At 35.3% G+C, this 18113-nt stretch overlaps 1 protein-coding gene across 1 annotated transcript in view; it reads right to left on the bottom strand.

Moving 5' to 3' along the window:
* LOC107582199 (dedicator of cytokinesis protein 1-like) overlaps positions 1-15562 on the bottom strand; it is an 87934-nt gene extending 72372 nt beyond the window's left edge. The window contains exons 1-2 of the mRNA XM_016267951.1: positions 15494-15562; positions 11730-11824 (exon numbers count right to left, since the gene is read on the bottom strand). Coding sequence (XP_016123437.1) covers positions 11730-11824; positions 15494-15562 — 164 coding nt within the window. The remainder of the gene's footprint in view (positions 1-11729; positions 11825-15493) is intronic.
* Between the last annotated feature and the right edge of the window lie 2551 nt (positions 15563-18113).

Raw genomic sequence — 18113 nt, 5'->3', positions numbered from 1 at the left:
ATTTCTTGATTGCGAACAGGTGTGGCAGTAATCAGGCCTGGGTGTGGCTAGAGAAATTGAACTCAGGTGTGATAAACCACAGTTTTAACAGGGGGGCAAACACTTCTTCACACAGGGCCATGTAGTTTTGGATTTTGTTTTCCCTTAATAATCAAAACCTTCATTTAAAAACTGCATGTTGTGTTTACTTATCTTTGACTAATATTTAAATTTGTTTGAAGATCTGAAACATTAAAGTGCGTCAAACATGAAAAAAAAAAAGAAATCAGGAAGGGGGCCAACACTTTTTCACACCACTGTAAATGAATCAATGCATAAATAAATATGAATGAATTCCACAATTTTTGACCAATTATTTTTTCCATGTTTCCAGTCTTTTGTGAACAGAAAATAAATAAATAAATAAATAACACACTTTGTTTGTTCAACATTTCTGAATTTTCCAGACTTTTCCAGTCTTTTGTGAATCCAGGATAAAGATACATACATAAATAAATGCATACATTTATAAGTGATTGAATAAATAAATTAATACATAAATAGATATGAAAGAAAAATAAACAAATAAATAAAGCACAAATAAAAGCATAAACAAATAATAAAAATGCTTAAACATAAATACACGTTTTGACCAATTACTTTTTCACACTTTCCCAGTGAATTATAAATATAAATAAATAAATAAATAAAGAGAAAGAAGTAGCTGTGTCTACTAATGTCTCCTGCAAACGGTGTGTGTCATTGAACAGGACTGATGAGAGAACGAGGGAGACGGAGAAGACGATGATTCTAGCGTGAGTCTGGAAGATGAGGTAGTCCTGTCTGAACAGGAAATGAATATTAATAATTAAGAGCGGTGGGAGGCTTTTAGCGAGCAGCTTGATTGCCACTTACAGAGATTTGGCCTGCGCTGAAGCTGCATTTGCAGACGACACAAAGGACAGAGAGTCACCGCCGTCTTCCCACAGAGACTCTACATCACCGCTTCACATTTCTGCTCTGTTTTACAACATCCCTGAGTCACGCTTTCAGTCATCACAGCTATGAATATGTAAACTGATTACTCATGTTAACAGCGTTCAAACATCCGCAGGGAAAACATAACAGACAAAACATGACGGCCGCCAAAATGGAACCGACTCAAATATGTGGTAATGAGTAATAATGATGCCTAAACTAGATTTTTGCATATTCTAAAAGGAAGCATGAGTGGTGTTTGCCCATAAAAAAAAAGAAGAAAAGAAAATCACCTCGGTGGTTGCTATGTGGTTGCTAAGGTTTTATGATTTCAGGGATTCCATGTTTTTTAAACAAATTACAGATTTTGCCTGGGAAAAAGTATTAAAAAATTTAATTAAACTAAATTAATAAAAAAAATAGTGGTTGCTAAGGTGTTCTGAGTGATTCTAGGATATCCGTGATTTTTAACCAATAAATTCCTGATTTTTTTTCTAAACCTTTGTCTGGGAAATTAAATAAATAGACATCCATTTATAAATAATAAAAAAATAAAATAATAGATAAATGCTGAATAAGAATACATGGTACAAGTTACATGCTTAAGTTAAATAACTAAATAACTTAAATAAAACAATATAAACAAAAAATAAAATTCATATTTCTAAAAACAATTTCTAAAATAAAATAAAACAAAATATCAAAATTAAACCAAAATAAAATAAAGCCTAATAAAAAAAAACATCACAGCAAAAAACAAAAATAAATTAAATAAATAAGAATAAGAATTAAGAATAAGCATTAGCAAACAGCACTAACTGGTGCTGTTCGTAGGAAATGGTGAGTGCAGACAGAACGGAGTGTGTTTCTTCACGTTTAACATCAGCGTTTCACCTGCTGCTCCACATCCCTCCAGGAGAGCAAATTCTCAGTTTCTTAAATTCCCGGTTTTCACTTTCCTCATCTCAGGCAATTTTCTGCTGCAGTGAACACGCGGCACGATGATCCACTGAAGAGCTGCCGATGCTGAAGTCTGCTGCTGTCCTCAGAGACACGCGGGGTCTACCTGATGGCCTGCAGGAAACTCACGCACACTTATCGTGACGCACCGGCTGCTCTGGGCTCTTTAGAGCATCCGCTCGTGCTGAGGAAAGATGTTCTCCAGAAGGAATATTACAGAGAAACAGTGTTTACTGCACAAAAACCCTGGGGACGGCCGTAGTAAGGACTAACGCAATGCATCATGGGAAGTACAGGAACAGCCAATTATTCCCACATGACTACCACAGACAGACAAACTGATTGGTTGAGCTGATTTCAAAGATACTGTAAGATGGCAATAAACACACATGCTATATTGTTTCATACTGCTATGCTGCTATGAATCATAAAAGCTCTATAAAAAACATTAGACTAACTACAACACTTGGTAAAAAACTATCCTGATTAACTGTTAATCTCCAACTGATATTTTCATCATATTGCTGTAGCATAAAAGCAATGAACAACAGATAAGATAGGTTTTATTATTGACACACTTTTCCAGCTTTATATGAATTCTGGATGAATGGATGGATAGATAGATCGAAAGATAGATACAATATCAAATAAAAGAAAAAATCATTAAATAAAAATAATTAAAAACAAGTAATAAAGAAATCATGAATAAAAATATCTAAAATAAAGTAAAACAATAAAATAAGAAAAAATAAAATACATCAAATACTGCAACGAGGCTTTAAATGAATTCTAACTAGATGATATGAAATCAAATGTGACTTTTGCTATTATTCAGTATGTGTTTATAACCACAAAAAATCAGACCAAAAGACAGTACGCCGAATCTCGTGGATTACAATTTGCAACTAGACGGATGTACGGTTACTTCCTCTACAGTCAAAAATCTGGGTGATATATTAGATAGCAACTTGTCTTTTGAAAATCATATTTCCCATGTTACAAAAACAGCAATCTTCCATCTTGGAAACATTGCCAAGTTGTGAAACATGTTATCTGTTTCTAATGCAGAAAAGCTAGTTCATGCATTCATGACCTCTAGACTGGACTATTGTAATGCACTGTTAGGTGGTTGTCCTGCATCTTCAATAAACAAGCTACAGGTAGTCCAAAATGCAGCGGCTAGAGTCCTTACCAGGTCAAGAAAATATGATCATATTACACCAAATTTTACAGTCTCTGCACTGGCTACCTGTTAAGTTTTATTGTAGAAACTTAATTTGCTGTAAAGTTGCTTTGCAATGATTTGTATCGTGAAAAGCGCTGTACAAATAAACTTGAATTGAATTGAACAAATTATTGCTTTAAATTAAATCAAATTTGACCTATAAGTCTTCAAGCAAAAATATGTGATCAAATTATTATATTATATATAAAATTATATTTATATTAACTTTATATATTAACATTATATAAAATATAAAGCTATATTTACTTTATGTAAAATTATGTTTTAAGTATTTGATGTTGCTTGCTCTAAAAAAAAAAAACATTTAATACGAAACTTTAAAACCAAACCAAAAACTCAACACTATACTATGTACTATGCCACTGCATCATTAATAAATAATATTCATGAGTGAAGCCGGAGAAGTTTAGTAAAGTTCCTACACTGCTGGTTTCCAGCTAGCTCTCTAAAATTAAAAAAAATAACAACACTTGCTAAATGATCCCTGGTGTGGTGTCAGCGGTGGAGTGGGTGTGCGGGATAGATGCATGGGTCAGAACGGCACACGGGATAAAACCCTTCCTAAAGTGATTACAGTAAACCCATTAGAGAGCCAGAGCGGAGCGCCGTTCCCCTCACACATCCACACTAATCCACAGCACCTTGTGCACTACATAAGGCGCTATTTTCTCTCGTTCTCAGTCCTCAACTGAAAACGGCACACAAAGACGTTCAGATTTGAGCGATGGAAAAATATAAATAATACAAGCTGCCTGTGCGATTCTGAATCCTAAATAGCGCTAACAGGTCATTCTGAACTTCGGCTAAATTTAAGCTTTTGGAAACCTCATCACGCCACAGTATTCTAAGTCAATCATGAAGAATTTGTCATCATCATACGAATAAGCTCGTTCTGTCTGATTAACAACTAAAATTATGCATTTCTCAGCCTTCATTTATCTGTAGCATGACGCTATCAGGAAATCTGCGCACTCCTGCCGGATGATCTGCACGCTCTTCTAGCTTTAATGCTAATGAGAGTTTATCACACAATCACGCTGCTAATTGAGTTCAGAAAGCAGCCGCGATAGCCATCAGCATCCATTAACATGCTAGAATAAATAGACTATTTGTGCTTAAAGATAAAGCAAGGTCAAACCTCCACTGCCAGACCGATTCATCAAATAATATCACTGCAATTTAGCTTTTGTGATCTGATAAATAATTATTTTTCAAGCATAAAAGAAAGATCTCCCTCAGAATTCATCATCTGACTGATAGAATCCAAATGTCACATGCTACCGTTCAATCATCATGCTAGCGATTCAGTTAGCACTATTCATAAAGATGGTCAGGCTGGTCAACCTAAACCTGATTAGGCCTATACAAAGCGTGCTTAAGATCGACTAGTTAACTAGCAGTTTAGACCAAGGGTTTTCAAACTGGGGTCCAAGGAAAGAAAAAAAAAAGTTACACTTTATTTTATGGTGCCCTTGTTACAGTGTAATTACACATTTAACTACTGGGTGATATTAATTAATTACATGTACTTACTATATGGTTAGAGTTAGGATTAGGGTTTGGTTTAGGGTTACTTGCATGTAATTATGCACAATTTCCTGTTATTATAGTAGTATGTACATGTGACATATGTAACAAGGACACCTTAAAATAAAGTGTTACCAAAAAAAAGTAAAATAAATAAATAAAAAGAAAAAAAAACCTGCAACAATGTAATAATAGCGTAATAACAACAACGTAATAATAACAATATAAAAATTCTCACACATCCATCACTACAGAACTATAGTGAGCACAAAAAAATAATATTAAAATATATTATTATATATTGTTATAAAAATAATAATGTAATACTAAATATTTTCCAAAAACATATTTTACACAATTATACTATTATAAAAAAGTATATTAAATATATAAAAAAAGTTATAATTTTTCACGGTATAAATTGTATTCATATGTATACTTTTTCCACAGTATAAATTGGATAAAATTAAAGTCCTATTTTCTGAAAATTATTCAAACTAATCTTTAAAGGTGAGTATATAATGACTGAATTTTCATTTTCAAGGGTCTATTTTTTTAAGCTCAAAAATAGAGAAAACCCAACTTTGATCTAAATCTAAATAAAAGAAAAAAGAAAATCAGAGAAGACTGCGAAACTCACGTGCAGAAAGTCAAATGGCATCTGGGAAATAATTCAACAGGAATCTGCACTACTTCAGAGAAGCATTAAATAAGTAAGAAACATCCCACACTCATCTGATATCAGTGCCAGCTCTTCATATCAAACATGCTGCTATAATTAAACTGACCGCTGAGAATCACACAGCAGCACAGAGTATTTCCATCTTTCTTTAAGGGTGACTTCCTTCTTTAACCTTTAGTGACTCAGCTGAAAATGCTCTCTAAATGAATTCCCAACGTCTGGTTTCAAGGCCCGAGGCCCGACGTGCTCCCTCTCACTCTGAAATACCACATAAAATAAAGCACTAAATGACAACACGACCTTTACCTGAACGACAGAGCCATCATATGCATTTCTGAGGTCGCCAATCCCAGATAGAGGTCCAACACTCACAAAAATGCTACAAACTTGAACTTTGATAGCATCACTGTATGTATCTGAAAGCAGCTGAGCAAATACAGCAGAACAGAAGGGCAAAATGTGACTAGCGGTAAAAGTGAGCAAAACTAAACACCAGACACCGCAAAGCATTACAGCACTGCTGTTTTCCACAATCATTTCAATCACTCTTGATTAAGTTCAGTGATTCAAACAAACTATTAACTCAAAGTGTTCAACTCTTTTCATTTAGATCAGTAAACAACCAAAGCACTGGATAGCTGGCCAATCAGAGCACACCTCGCTTTTCAGAACGATGAGCTTTGTAAAGATCGATGCATTTCAGAGGAGCAACAATAATGTAGGGTGTGTGTAAAATAATGTGTTTTTTGAACCGTGTAAACACATTGCATTACACAACATTCACACAAAGTAATGTAATGTTATTTTCAGCATCATCACATGACCCCTTTGACTTTCCTGAGGTAAATGCAATGTTAAGAGACATATAGTTCACAAGCGGTTTTATTTAACGTCTTTCTTTCATTTGAAACGCTGATTGAGCGATTACAGTATATGAGACGTGATACATTACAGTAAATTATACTGTACCTTTCAACATACCTTCTGATGTTCATTCTTGTTTATTTTGAGCAATGACTCGTATTAAAGCGGAAGAGACTAGCACTGCGCTGCCGCTTGAACTGAAGTGGCTACAGCCATCTTTTGCGCCACATTTAAGAGCGCCAAAACTGCATTTATTGTTTGAACTTTGTGATAAATTGTACAGGATTTGAAAGCTCAGAAGCAACAAAGGACACAGATCTTTGCGATTATTGGATAGGAAATGCGCTACAAACGATGCTTCCTAAAGGGAAAACCACAGATCTGGCAACCCTGGCTTGAACTACAGGTGGTTCATAGGGTCAAAAATAGAACCTGCTTTAACGGCACAGCATTAACGCGTAAGTATTGCTTTTACCTGGACAGCCCTAAATTCGACCCAAGAAACATTTGCAAGTTGCAGTCTGACACGTTTTTCCGCAGACATGACTGCATGTGTTTGATAGTGTGCTGAACTTCAGTTCACTCTTCCACTGACGCTCCACCTCTCTGACTGAGACCTTACACAACGTCTCTGGAGGAGAAGCTCTGGATTATGGGTAATTGGGCTCAAAGGAACGAGCGCCGAGACTCCATTACACATCCCAACTTGTCATCAAGACAAAGTCGCCATGTAATTATCCTTAAAATTGAAGTACAGCTCATAATTAAATCTGCCGCATCTTTTAAGTTACCCTAGGAGTTACAGATAATTCTACGAACACTGTGGAGTCCAGCAAAACAAACCCAACACATGACACTATGAAAAAAAATTAGCATGTGGCTAAGCCAACAAAGCAATATTCTAATAAGCAATTGATAATAATCATATTTCTTTAGCAGCAAATCAGCATATTACAAAGATTTCTGAAGGATCATGTGACACTGAAGACCGTTTTTCCAGTATTTTTGATTAAATAAATGCAGCAGAGAATACTTTTAAAACTATCTAGATCTTTTATTTAAAATAAAAATAAGAAATGGTGCATGCTATTTCACCATGAAACCTAACACAGTTTGAGTTGTTGAACTAGAGAGAAAAAGCTTTTAAAATTAATTTCATATTGTTCTTTAACGCATATGACATTTGATACTCATGTAAAATGTAAAAATGGTGGTGTTCTCTTCTGGTTAGGAAAATGAGAAAAGCACGTAATTGTGTGATTGGAGTGAACTGCAGCCGTTTGGAACAGTTTTCCCAGAACGAAAAACGAGAATAAGGGCAAATAAAATTACAAAAAATGAATGAATTGTCTGCTTTTTCAATTCACGAGTGCATTATAGGATTACAAGCTGACTAATATTAACATGCTCATTAATATTCCCTGCATAATTATCAGAGCTGAATCAATTCTAAATTGATAAATTAAATTGATCAGTTCCAGGTGACAGTCATTCATAAACTACTTATTTTTTTTATTTAGCAAGGAGGCATTTATATATATATATATATATATATATATATATATATATATATTTTTTTTTTTATTTATGTGTGTGCTTTAGTATATAGACATGATGTAATCTTCCTTTTATACAGCAAGCATGCATTAATGTGGGATTAAGATGGATGCTGAAAATTTAGCTTTGCCATTACAGGAATAAAATACATTACAAAAGAAAAAAATTGCAAAAATATTAAAAATTATTACTGTATTTTTGATCAAATAAATGCATGCTGAGCATTAGGGACTTTCAGAAACAAATCTTACTGACTTCAAACTTTTGAAAGGTAGTGTATTATAAATAAATATTAATAAAAAATACAAAATAAACACACACACGCAGGTGCAGTTCATTCCTAACGAGAGAAGTGTTGGAGAGATGACAGGTTTTGGGATAAAAAATATGTTCGAAACTTGCAGGATCACATTTCAGAGTAACCTGAGACACTTTTCTGAAACAAACAACAAACACATATCAAAGATTGCAGCTCAAACGTCAACTGATTTTAAAATTAATTCAGAGTTGGCATAGTTAATCCAGACGGGAAACGAGAGAGCTTGTGACGTGTGAAGACGGCACAAAAAACATTACTATGCATAGAAGTAAAGATATATGGAAAACAGATTATACACTAAATGTACATGAACAAAGCAATGCTCACAAACGCTCGAAAACCACATCCATATTTGCACCATAAATCTGAAATCCACACTTTCACATTATAATAATGTGACTGGTAGATTTTGTAATTTCACACAGTTGTCAGTATCACACCTGTAATAATAGGACTCTTCTCTAACACATCCAGCCACTTTATTAACAAAAGTCTTGATTCACCTGGATAAACACAAACACATGCACATCACGAGAAATCTAATCTAGCATTGTCCATTATCTGAGTGCAGGTGTCTTCATTCCACATCGCCTGCATTCTGTGATGAATATGACTGAAGGTGTTAATCACCTTCGGGAAGAAATAGAAACACTATTTCTGGTGCATTCCCGGCAGTCCACAGTACAGGCCTGTTCATTACGAGCATGTATGTACACCACGACAAGATGCTACAACAAAACAAAAAGCATCCCCTGAACCCGCTCATATACAAAGTGCCATATTTTTGAGTAAATTTTACAGTTTCTTTTCTTTCTTTCTTTTTTTTTTTTTTGTACATGCCATTTAATATCCAAACACCCAGAATAAACCAGTTCTAGCATAAATATAAGGTTTTGTAGACAAATGCCGCTCAGGGTATGATGAACAATAATATTCTAAATTTTAAAATATTAGTTGATTAAATTTAAATGTATTTATAATATCAATTTATTTATAAAATTTATTGGAATTTCATGTAACTATTTAATAAAAATAAAAAAAAAATCAGATTTTCACCTGTGAATCAAGTTGCTGCGTCTCATTGCTCTCAGAGTGAAAAGGGAGTCAATTTAAGGCTTTGTAGACAAATGTGAACCTGAACCACAAAACCAGTCATAAGGGTCAATTTATTTTTAATTGAGATGTATACACAATCTCAAAGCTGAATAAGCAAGCTTTCCATTGATGTATGGTTTGTTAGGATTGGACAATATTTGACTGAGATACAACTATTTGAAAATCTGGAATCTGAGGGTGCAAAAAAATCTAAATATTGAGAAAATCATCTTTAAAGTTGTCCAAATGAAGTTCTTAGCAATGCATATTACTAATCAAAAATTAAGTTTTGATATATTTACAGTAGGAAATTTACAAAATATCTTCATGGAACATGATCTTTACTTAATATCCTAATGATTTTTGGCATAAAAGAAAAATCAATAATTTTGACCTATACAATGTGTCTTTGGCTATTGCTACAAATATCCCCCAGCGACTTAACACTGCTTTTGTGCTGCAGGGACACAAATAATGTATAACATGAACAACAGTATTCACATTTTTTAAATATTAACTGAAATAAATTTTCATTAAACCAGTATTTAATCTAATTTAATCTTAAATACTTCATTTCATTAAAAAAAACAATGTAAAAATTTTAATATTTTATGAAAAATATAATATTTAATTAAAAAAAATACTACTTAGTGTATGACATGAACAATTCTAATTTTAAAATATTAGTCAAGTTAAATCATTAATAATATTGAAATGAAATGAGATGATTTTCACCTGTGAATGGAGTTGCTGTGTCACATTGCTGTCGGTGTGTGAAAATGGAGCCAGTGAGCAGCAGGGCACACCAAACAAGTGCTTATCCGCCTCCATCAGTGCGTTACAGAGAGGGTGACTGTACATTGTTTTCCCGCGGTCTCATGCACCTGTTGACTCCACTTTCCCACACCTGCGGGTGGAGGGTCTTCCATCAGCGCTCCGGCACGCAGGTGGCTGCTGCCAGACTCTATGAATTCCAATATGAAAGCCTGACCCCCAACCTCTGCGCCAATCAAATCCAACACAATCCCAGCAGCATTGCTCCACAGCAGAGGAACACATCAGGAATGTGTCAGTCACACGGAGAAGCCTGTATCATACAGTATGTCTACAATACTGGCACAGATAGATGGGAAAATAACTCAGAACTTTACAGAAGATCTTATTTGTTTGAACATCAGAACTTCTCATCACCTTCGCACATCTGAAGATCAGCACTTTATTTCCAACAGCAGATCACAGATTTTTAGTGCATTCATTGCGATGTCCTCAACAAGACACACGGTTTGAGGCATCATTCACGTAAGTTAGGCGGCAAAAATAGTTGGTATAAGAATAATTATGAGCAAAAGAAAGAACTCCTGCCTGCTTAGTGCTGGTAGATTACTTACAAATTGTAGTCAGATACTGATTACAAATTACATGACAAAAATTGTAGTTAGTAACGTAATCCATTACAGAACACGTACTAAATATTTGGAATTACATGTTTTCAGTAACTACCCAGCACTGTTCTGCCTCAATATAAACATGACAATTACGCTGTGAAACAAGCAAACGGTTGCTTCGGATCAGGGACTCTCAGAAAACTCTCCAAGTCTGCGACAGGAAATTCAGGTCTGACTTCCTGCTGGCTGTGAAAGAGCGCTAAACCTTCATCTTCACAGTCACGCTGGACGCGGTTTGGCAGAGGAGTTGAGAATAGCATGAATAAAACAAAACACAACAAGAGACACACACACACACACACACACACACACACACAAAACGGTTGCTTCGGATCAGGGACTCTCAGAAAACTCTCCAAGTCTGCGACAGGAAATTCAGGTCTGACTTCCTGCTGGCTGTGAAAGAGCGCTAAACCTTCATCTTCACAGTCACGCTGGACGCGGTTTGGCAGAGGAGTTGAGAATAGCATGAATAAAACAAAACACAACAAGAGACACACACACACACACACACACACACACACACACACACACACACACACACACACACAGAGATTCATAATTCAAGGCTTTCATTTCAGCAGCCGCCACACTTCTGATAGAGCGAGAACAGAGCGAATTCACGCAGGTGCACATGGAAATGCTACTTGCCCAACACACACACACTAACTGATGTTGCACTGATGGGAAAAAAATAAAATATTCGCACATTCTTGGCCATTTCTGACTGCTGTTTCTAAGCAACAGCAGCATGTGTTGAAGGGAGAGAGAGTTAATGTAAGCGATGCTCCCTCTACACGACTGCACATTTCTGATGTTACTCCAGCGCAAAACGAAAAACAGAAAATCAGCTCAACTAAGCAAGAAGAAACTTGCTAAATGAATGAACAGCATTTCAACTAGTTCATTTAAGTCAACATCAAACCTCACCGGCAACCCATTTTACTTGCAGAAAACAGTGCTGACAAACAACATCACAGATTGCTTTCTGCTCTGGCGATTAAAGGGTCTGACCAATAGAAACACAGCATTATAGGGAACACTAGTTAGCAAACAGTACTGAGCACATCTACTTACTTATTCTGCATCATGTTCATTATGACCCAGTCGGCAGGATACACGTTCTTCCCAATGAGATCCTTAAACATGATAAACGTCTCCATAAGGAAATCCTAAAGAAGAGTCACAAAGTTTGGGATGAAACAGACATGACGACAACATGCAGAAATATGTAACAAACATTTAATGCATTTATACATTTTTAATTTATTTTATGATTATAAATATATATATATATATATATATATATATATATATATATATATATATATATTAGGGCTGTCAATCGATTAAAATATTTCATCGCAATTAATCGCATGATTGTCATGAGTTAACTTGTGATTAATCGCAACTTAATCACACATTTTTATCTGTTCTAAATGTACCTTAAATTCACACTTTTCAAGTTTTTAATACTCTAATCAACATGGGCATGAACAAATATGGATGCTTTATGCAAATGTATGTTTATTATTAGTGAAACCATAGTCAACATAGAGCATGAAGACTAGGCATGTTTCAAAGGTCATAGATGTTTTTCTTGTTCATATCTATTAGACACATGAAAAAAGAACATAGAAATACCAGGCTCCCATTACTTCTTTTCTTTGCTCTGAGCAATTTACTAACACAAGCCTGTTTACACTATTCACACGACAGGGCAGCTTACTTCATCTGAACATGCAAAATGTACATTTATTACTTATTATTACATTTGTTTGCCTCTCTGTGCCCACATTCTGTATTTTGATGCAGCTAAATTCTCAAAACTGTTTTCATTTATATATTTTGCTGTTTCTGTTGTCAGACAATGGAATGAATATGAAATAGTGACTGACGCGATCCATTAAGACTACATAGCTCTCCCTTCCAAGATGTTAATCTGCACAAAAATCCTGATTTATAATCGATTCGATCCATCATCTGACGAAATAAAATAGGCTTCACATAAGATGAAGACAATAGCTATGCTGTGATTTCGGCTACACTTGCATGTAAAATTGGAGAAGCAACATATCTGTTTTAACTGAAAGCGCTGCTCCTCTCAGTCGCTCGCTGATCAGAGCAGACGCTGAGAGAGGTGTGCACACAGCGGGAAAGAGACCCCTCACGCTCACACGGCAGTACCCACGAGTCAAAGAAACTAAGGGCAAACCCTAAAGATTTGTCGCTAGGTGTTTTGTTTTTTTGGAAAAAAAAATATAAATAAATAAAGTCGCTAAAGGGGTCTGACAAGTCGCTAAATTGGCAACACTGTGCATCTCCATTCCTCCAACTACGGGCCAGGCCATGGGTCAAACAGAAAACACGCACTATGGTAATCGCGCGTTAATAAAAATATTTGTGCCATTAAAATGAATTTGCGTTAACAGGTTAATTTTGACAGCCCTAATATATATATATATATATCATTATTAAATATAAATAAATAACTTTTCCTCTCAGTCGCTCGCTGATCAGAGCAGACGCTGAGAGAGGTGTGCACACAGCGGGAAAGAGACCCCTCACGCTCACACGGCAGTACCCACGAGTCAAAGAAACTAAGGGCAAACCCTAAAGATTTGTCGCTAGGTGTTTTGTTTTTTTGGAAAAAAAAATATAAATAAATAAAGTCGCTAAAGGGGTCTGACAAGTCGCTAAATTGGCAACACTGTGCATCTCCATTCCTCCAACTACGGGCCAGGCCATGGGTCAAACAGAAAACACGCACTATGGTAATCGCGCGTTAATAAAAATATTTGTGCCATTAAAATGAATTTGCGTTAACAGGTTAATTTTGACAGCCCTAATATATATATATATATAATTATTAAATATAAATAAATAACTTTTAATATAGCAACAAATGTTGCTTTTTTGTACATAATGTGTCCTGTACAATTTTATTTTCTTCTAAGAAAAAAAATTATAACTTCTTTACCATGATTTACAGAAGAAACCCACCAAAAATAGCATTCAGTGTAACAGTAGTTCATATACTGAACCAAAACATCTTTTAAGGCATATTTACAACAAGAATCAGATGACATTAAAAGACTATTTATGGATCACAGTGCAGCACCAAAATACTAATTAATTGAAATTTTAAATCTTTAATATTTGCTGCATCTACTACATCTTACCCATTTGTCAGTAATATATAGTAATATATTTTGATAAGTGCAGGTCAGAATAAGCACATCGTTTGATTTTTACATAAATGTGTTATGTTGAATGACGATGACATATTAATTCACCCATATTTCATATAAGTTATTTGAAACATTAAAGTAGACTCTTTGGTTGTATTCACACCACGAAAGTCCACTAGTTCACTAGCTTTGGTCCGGACCAAATACAATGTTGATTTATCTAACGCTGACAGGAGCAAAGAGCTGCTGTTAAAGGGCCATAAACCCTTCAAAATGAACCACACACACACACATTACAGTCACTCTGAGGAACTTCACCGAGAGAAGACGTGCAGCAATTCCAAAAAGCATTCCTCATTAACAGCACTTCTGACAGAAAGTAATGTGGCGAGCACCGTGTTTGAGACATCAATATTTCTCCAATCTGATTACAGCAGTCAGAGACACACTAAAGGAATCTAATGATACTTACACTTTCCCACATGCGGGAATTGGGGTCAATATAACATGCAATTAACCAGAAATAAATTGCCAAGAAATGAAACGGAGGGGAAAAACTCATTTAAGATTCAAAACACAACAAAAAGGCAGTAAAAAACCTTGAACAAGCAGTGGGAATCAAACCTGTGCAGCGTATTAGAAAATGTCACATTACCTGCTGAGGAAGCCATTCAAATGTCATTTATGTAACATTAAAGATAGGCAAGTAAGAGAGAAAGTTAATAACTTATGCATAACTTATAGTATAAAACCGCTTTTAATACAAAACCTGAAAATAAGCAAAGGCATAGTTAATTAAAATAATTTAATCATTATTGCTGAGGACATTTTTGACGTTCTTGGTCATATGTATGTCTTAGACATTGTTTGACACTTAAAAAAAAAACAACTCTATTCAAGTGTCATTCACATGCAAATTAAAAATTTAAAACTATAAAACTTAACAGAGTGAAAAATATAAGGGGGTCTGAATACTTTCCGTACCCACCGTATATTCATAAGTTAAGCACATTATTATTAATTTCTTAGTAGCATTATTGCAATATTTAAAAAAAATAAATGAAATATATCAAATATAATATAAAATAAATTGTAAAGAACATTTGTAAAGTACAATTTAAAGTATGCAGCAGATTTTAAAAATGATTTTCATTACTATTACAGCAAAACATCTTAAATTTCTTCATGCATTATCCATTTTCTCTCTCTATCTTGTCTTTCAAAAATAGCCTTTTCCAAAAAGCAGTACAATTAAAAGGGTCAGAAAGAGGGGGGGGATTGAAAATGGAATTTATGGAAGAAACCTTGACTAACATTGTGAGTGGACTTGAGGGAGAAAGAATAAATAAATACGACAATGCGCAGGAGTCTTATTAGTTTAAAAGCCACTTCATTCATCTTTGCTAATTTGCAGCCATCTGAGAGGAGGAAGAACATTTCCAGCAGATTCCACATGAGCAAACACTGCAAACCGCAACCAGCCGCACGCGAAGCCTTTGCACTTTAAAAAGTGTGACCAGGGCTATTCCACGTTTCATTTGCAAGTCTTTCCTGCAGCGGTAATTAGGTCTGGCCTGCATAACTCAGCAGAAACACAACACACAGCTCATGTTCATGACAAGCTCCCCTCTTTCTCTCTCTCCGTCTCACCTTAGGAAGAAAAGACTGGAGAGGATAAGACTGAAGAGGTAAAACTGGGGTCTTCTGTGAAATATTCATGCTTCAACACGTTTGTCAGCTGAAGTTACAGTTATTTCAGAGGCACAAAGTTTATTTTCCTGGCTGGGTAAATACACAGTAAACACAGTTAGCCTGGAGTGAGAGATTAGCGCCTCGCTGTTCTGCTAATGCGGTTTTACAGCTAATATTTATGTTTACTGAACATCCTATCTGAGCCTTTGTGTTTGAACAGGACACATAATGACAGACAACACCGGCATCACACACACACAACACAATACCAATGCCGTGAGGTCAAGATAACTAATATCATTTACTCACCTAACTATTAACTTCACAATCAAAAATGATGGTAAAAAGTGCTGAAGAAAGACCGTTATTATTGAGTGAAATATTGTAAAGATAATGTTATCTTCTACAGCAAAGGAGCGCTGACAGCTTACACTTATACCTAAAAACAGAGAAGATAAAATGACAAGGACAAACGATAGGTCAGTTCTTATTATTCGTTGTGAAAGCGAAACTACTTTGGTTGGTCTTCCAAAAGAGGACACGACTAGAAATCAGTGGTTAAGTTTTATTTACAGCACTGCTCCAGAACAGTTCAACCCAAATATTCAGATGTGTGCAGCACATTTTATGGAGGACTGTTTCCTGATCCTGGTAGAGTAGACTATAATGCCGGCTGTTCTGACTCACAGACAGTAAGTACGTTTTAATTTAAAGGATTTGCCACTGATGATTCAAATGTGAATTTTGGGCAGTGTAGAGTATTTTCTCCGATCACAAATGCAGACATGGTTTTATGTTTATGCGTAAAAAGACAGTATAAGTCAATATAATCCGTAATTATGTCCCCACGGGATGCAACAAATGCCTCATTTATAATGAGTTTTAATGGTTTTGTCTCATCGCTCCGGGACGGCATCACAATATGGTAAGGGGCGTAACATTTATGTCACACACTTGAGGTATTCAGCCAATCACAACGCACTGGATAGCTGGCCAATCACAGCACACCTCACTTTTCAGAACGATGAGCTTTGTAAGCAATCAACGCATTTCAGAAAGGCGGGGCATAGAGGAGAAACAATAATGTACAGTATGTCGAAAATAATGTTTTTTTAACCTTAAACCATAAACACATTTCATTACACCACATACACAAAGATCACAAATGCAGACATGGTTTTATGTTTATGCGTAAAAAGACAGTATAAGTCAATATAATCCGTAATTATGTCCCCACGGGATGCAACAAATGCCTCATTTATAATGAGTTTTAATGGTTTTGTCTCATCGCTCCGGGACGGCATCACAATATGGTAAGGGGCGTAACATTTATGTCACACACTTGAGGTATTCAGCCAATCACAACGCACTGGATAGCTGGCCAATCACAGCACACCTCACTTTTCAGAACGATGAGCTTTGTAAGCAATCAACGCATTTCAGAAAGGCGGGGCATAGAGGAGAAACAATAATGTACAGTATGTCGAAAATAATGTTTTTTTAACCTTAAACCATAAACACATTTCATTACACCACATACACAAAATAATGTTCTTTTTAGCAACATCATACGACTCCTTTAAAAAAAATTATTCATGTAATTATTTACTTAATGATTTATAGATCTATTCTTGTTTTGTTTATTATATAATAATACTAATTTGCTCTTTGTTCATGCAATAGTCAATGCTTTGGCAATACTGCCAAATACTCTCATGCCAATAAAGCTCACTTGAATTGAATTGAAAAAAATAAATAAATAGAGAAACAAACAATTAATAGATGGAAGGAAAAAAGAAAAATAAATGGACGGATAGACAAAAGATGGATGAAAAGAAAAAATAATGAGAAAATAATGGAAACAGAAAAAAGAAAATTGGATGGACGGGAAAAAAAGAACAATGGACTGATGGATGTAAGAAAAAGAATAAACGGATTGGTGGATGGATGATCAAAAGAAAATAAATGGATGGATGATAGATGGAAAGAAAAACAATAAGAGGATGGATGAAAGGAAAGAACTACAATAAATGGAAGAATGGATAGATAGATAGAAAAACAAATGGATGGATGGATGATGGAGGAAGGTAAGAAAACAACAGATGGATGGATGGAAGGAAAGAAAAACAATAAATGAATGGACGATATAAAAAACAAATGGATGGATGGATGGATGGATGGAAAGAAAGAAAAACAATGGATGGATGGATGGACGGTAAGAAAATCAGATCAATGGAAAAAATAAAAAAATGGAAGGAATGGAAGAAAAAGATGAATGGATGGAAAGAAAGAAAAAACAACCGTAGACAGACGGATGGATGAAAAAGTATGCAGATATGCAGCTCTCAAATTGTGACATGAACATCGTGAAATAATGGTGATTTGATGGAAAAGGCTTTTAATTTAGATCACGTGCTGGTCTGAGTTCTGATGACAGGCCTCTCTCTCTTTCTGAGCGGACGGGAATCCTGCAGCTGATTCACTCTCATCTCAGCAGACAGAGACAAAGGCTGCATCCTCTAAGGTTCATCTCTCCCTTCATCTGTGTTGTGCTCCTCAGCCCGTTGCCATGGAAACT

This window comes from Sinocyclocheilus grahami, unplaced genomic scaffold (genome assembly GCF_001515645.1).
Source record: "Sinocyclocheilus grahami isolate Dianchi unplaced genomic scaffold, SAMN03320097.WGS_v1.1 scaffold41.1, whole genome shotgun sequence".
NCBI classification, from domain to species: Eukaryota; Metazoa; Chordata; class Actinopteri; order Cypriniformes; family Cyprinidae; genus Sinocyclocheilus; species Sinocyclocheilus grahami.
Note: the sequence above shows the minus strand (reverse complement) of the source record. Positions and strands in the feature narration are given on the sequence as shown.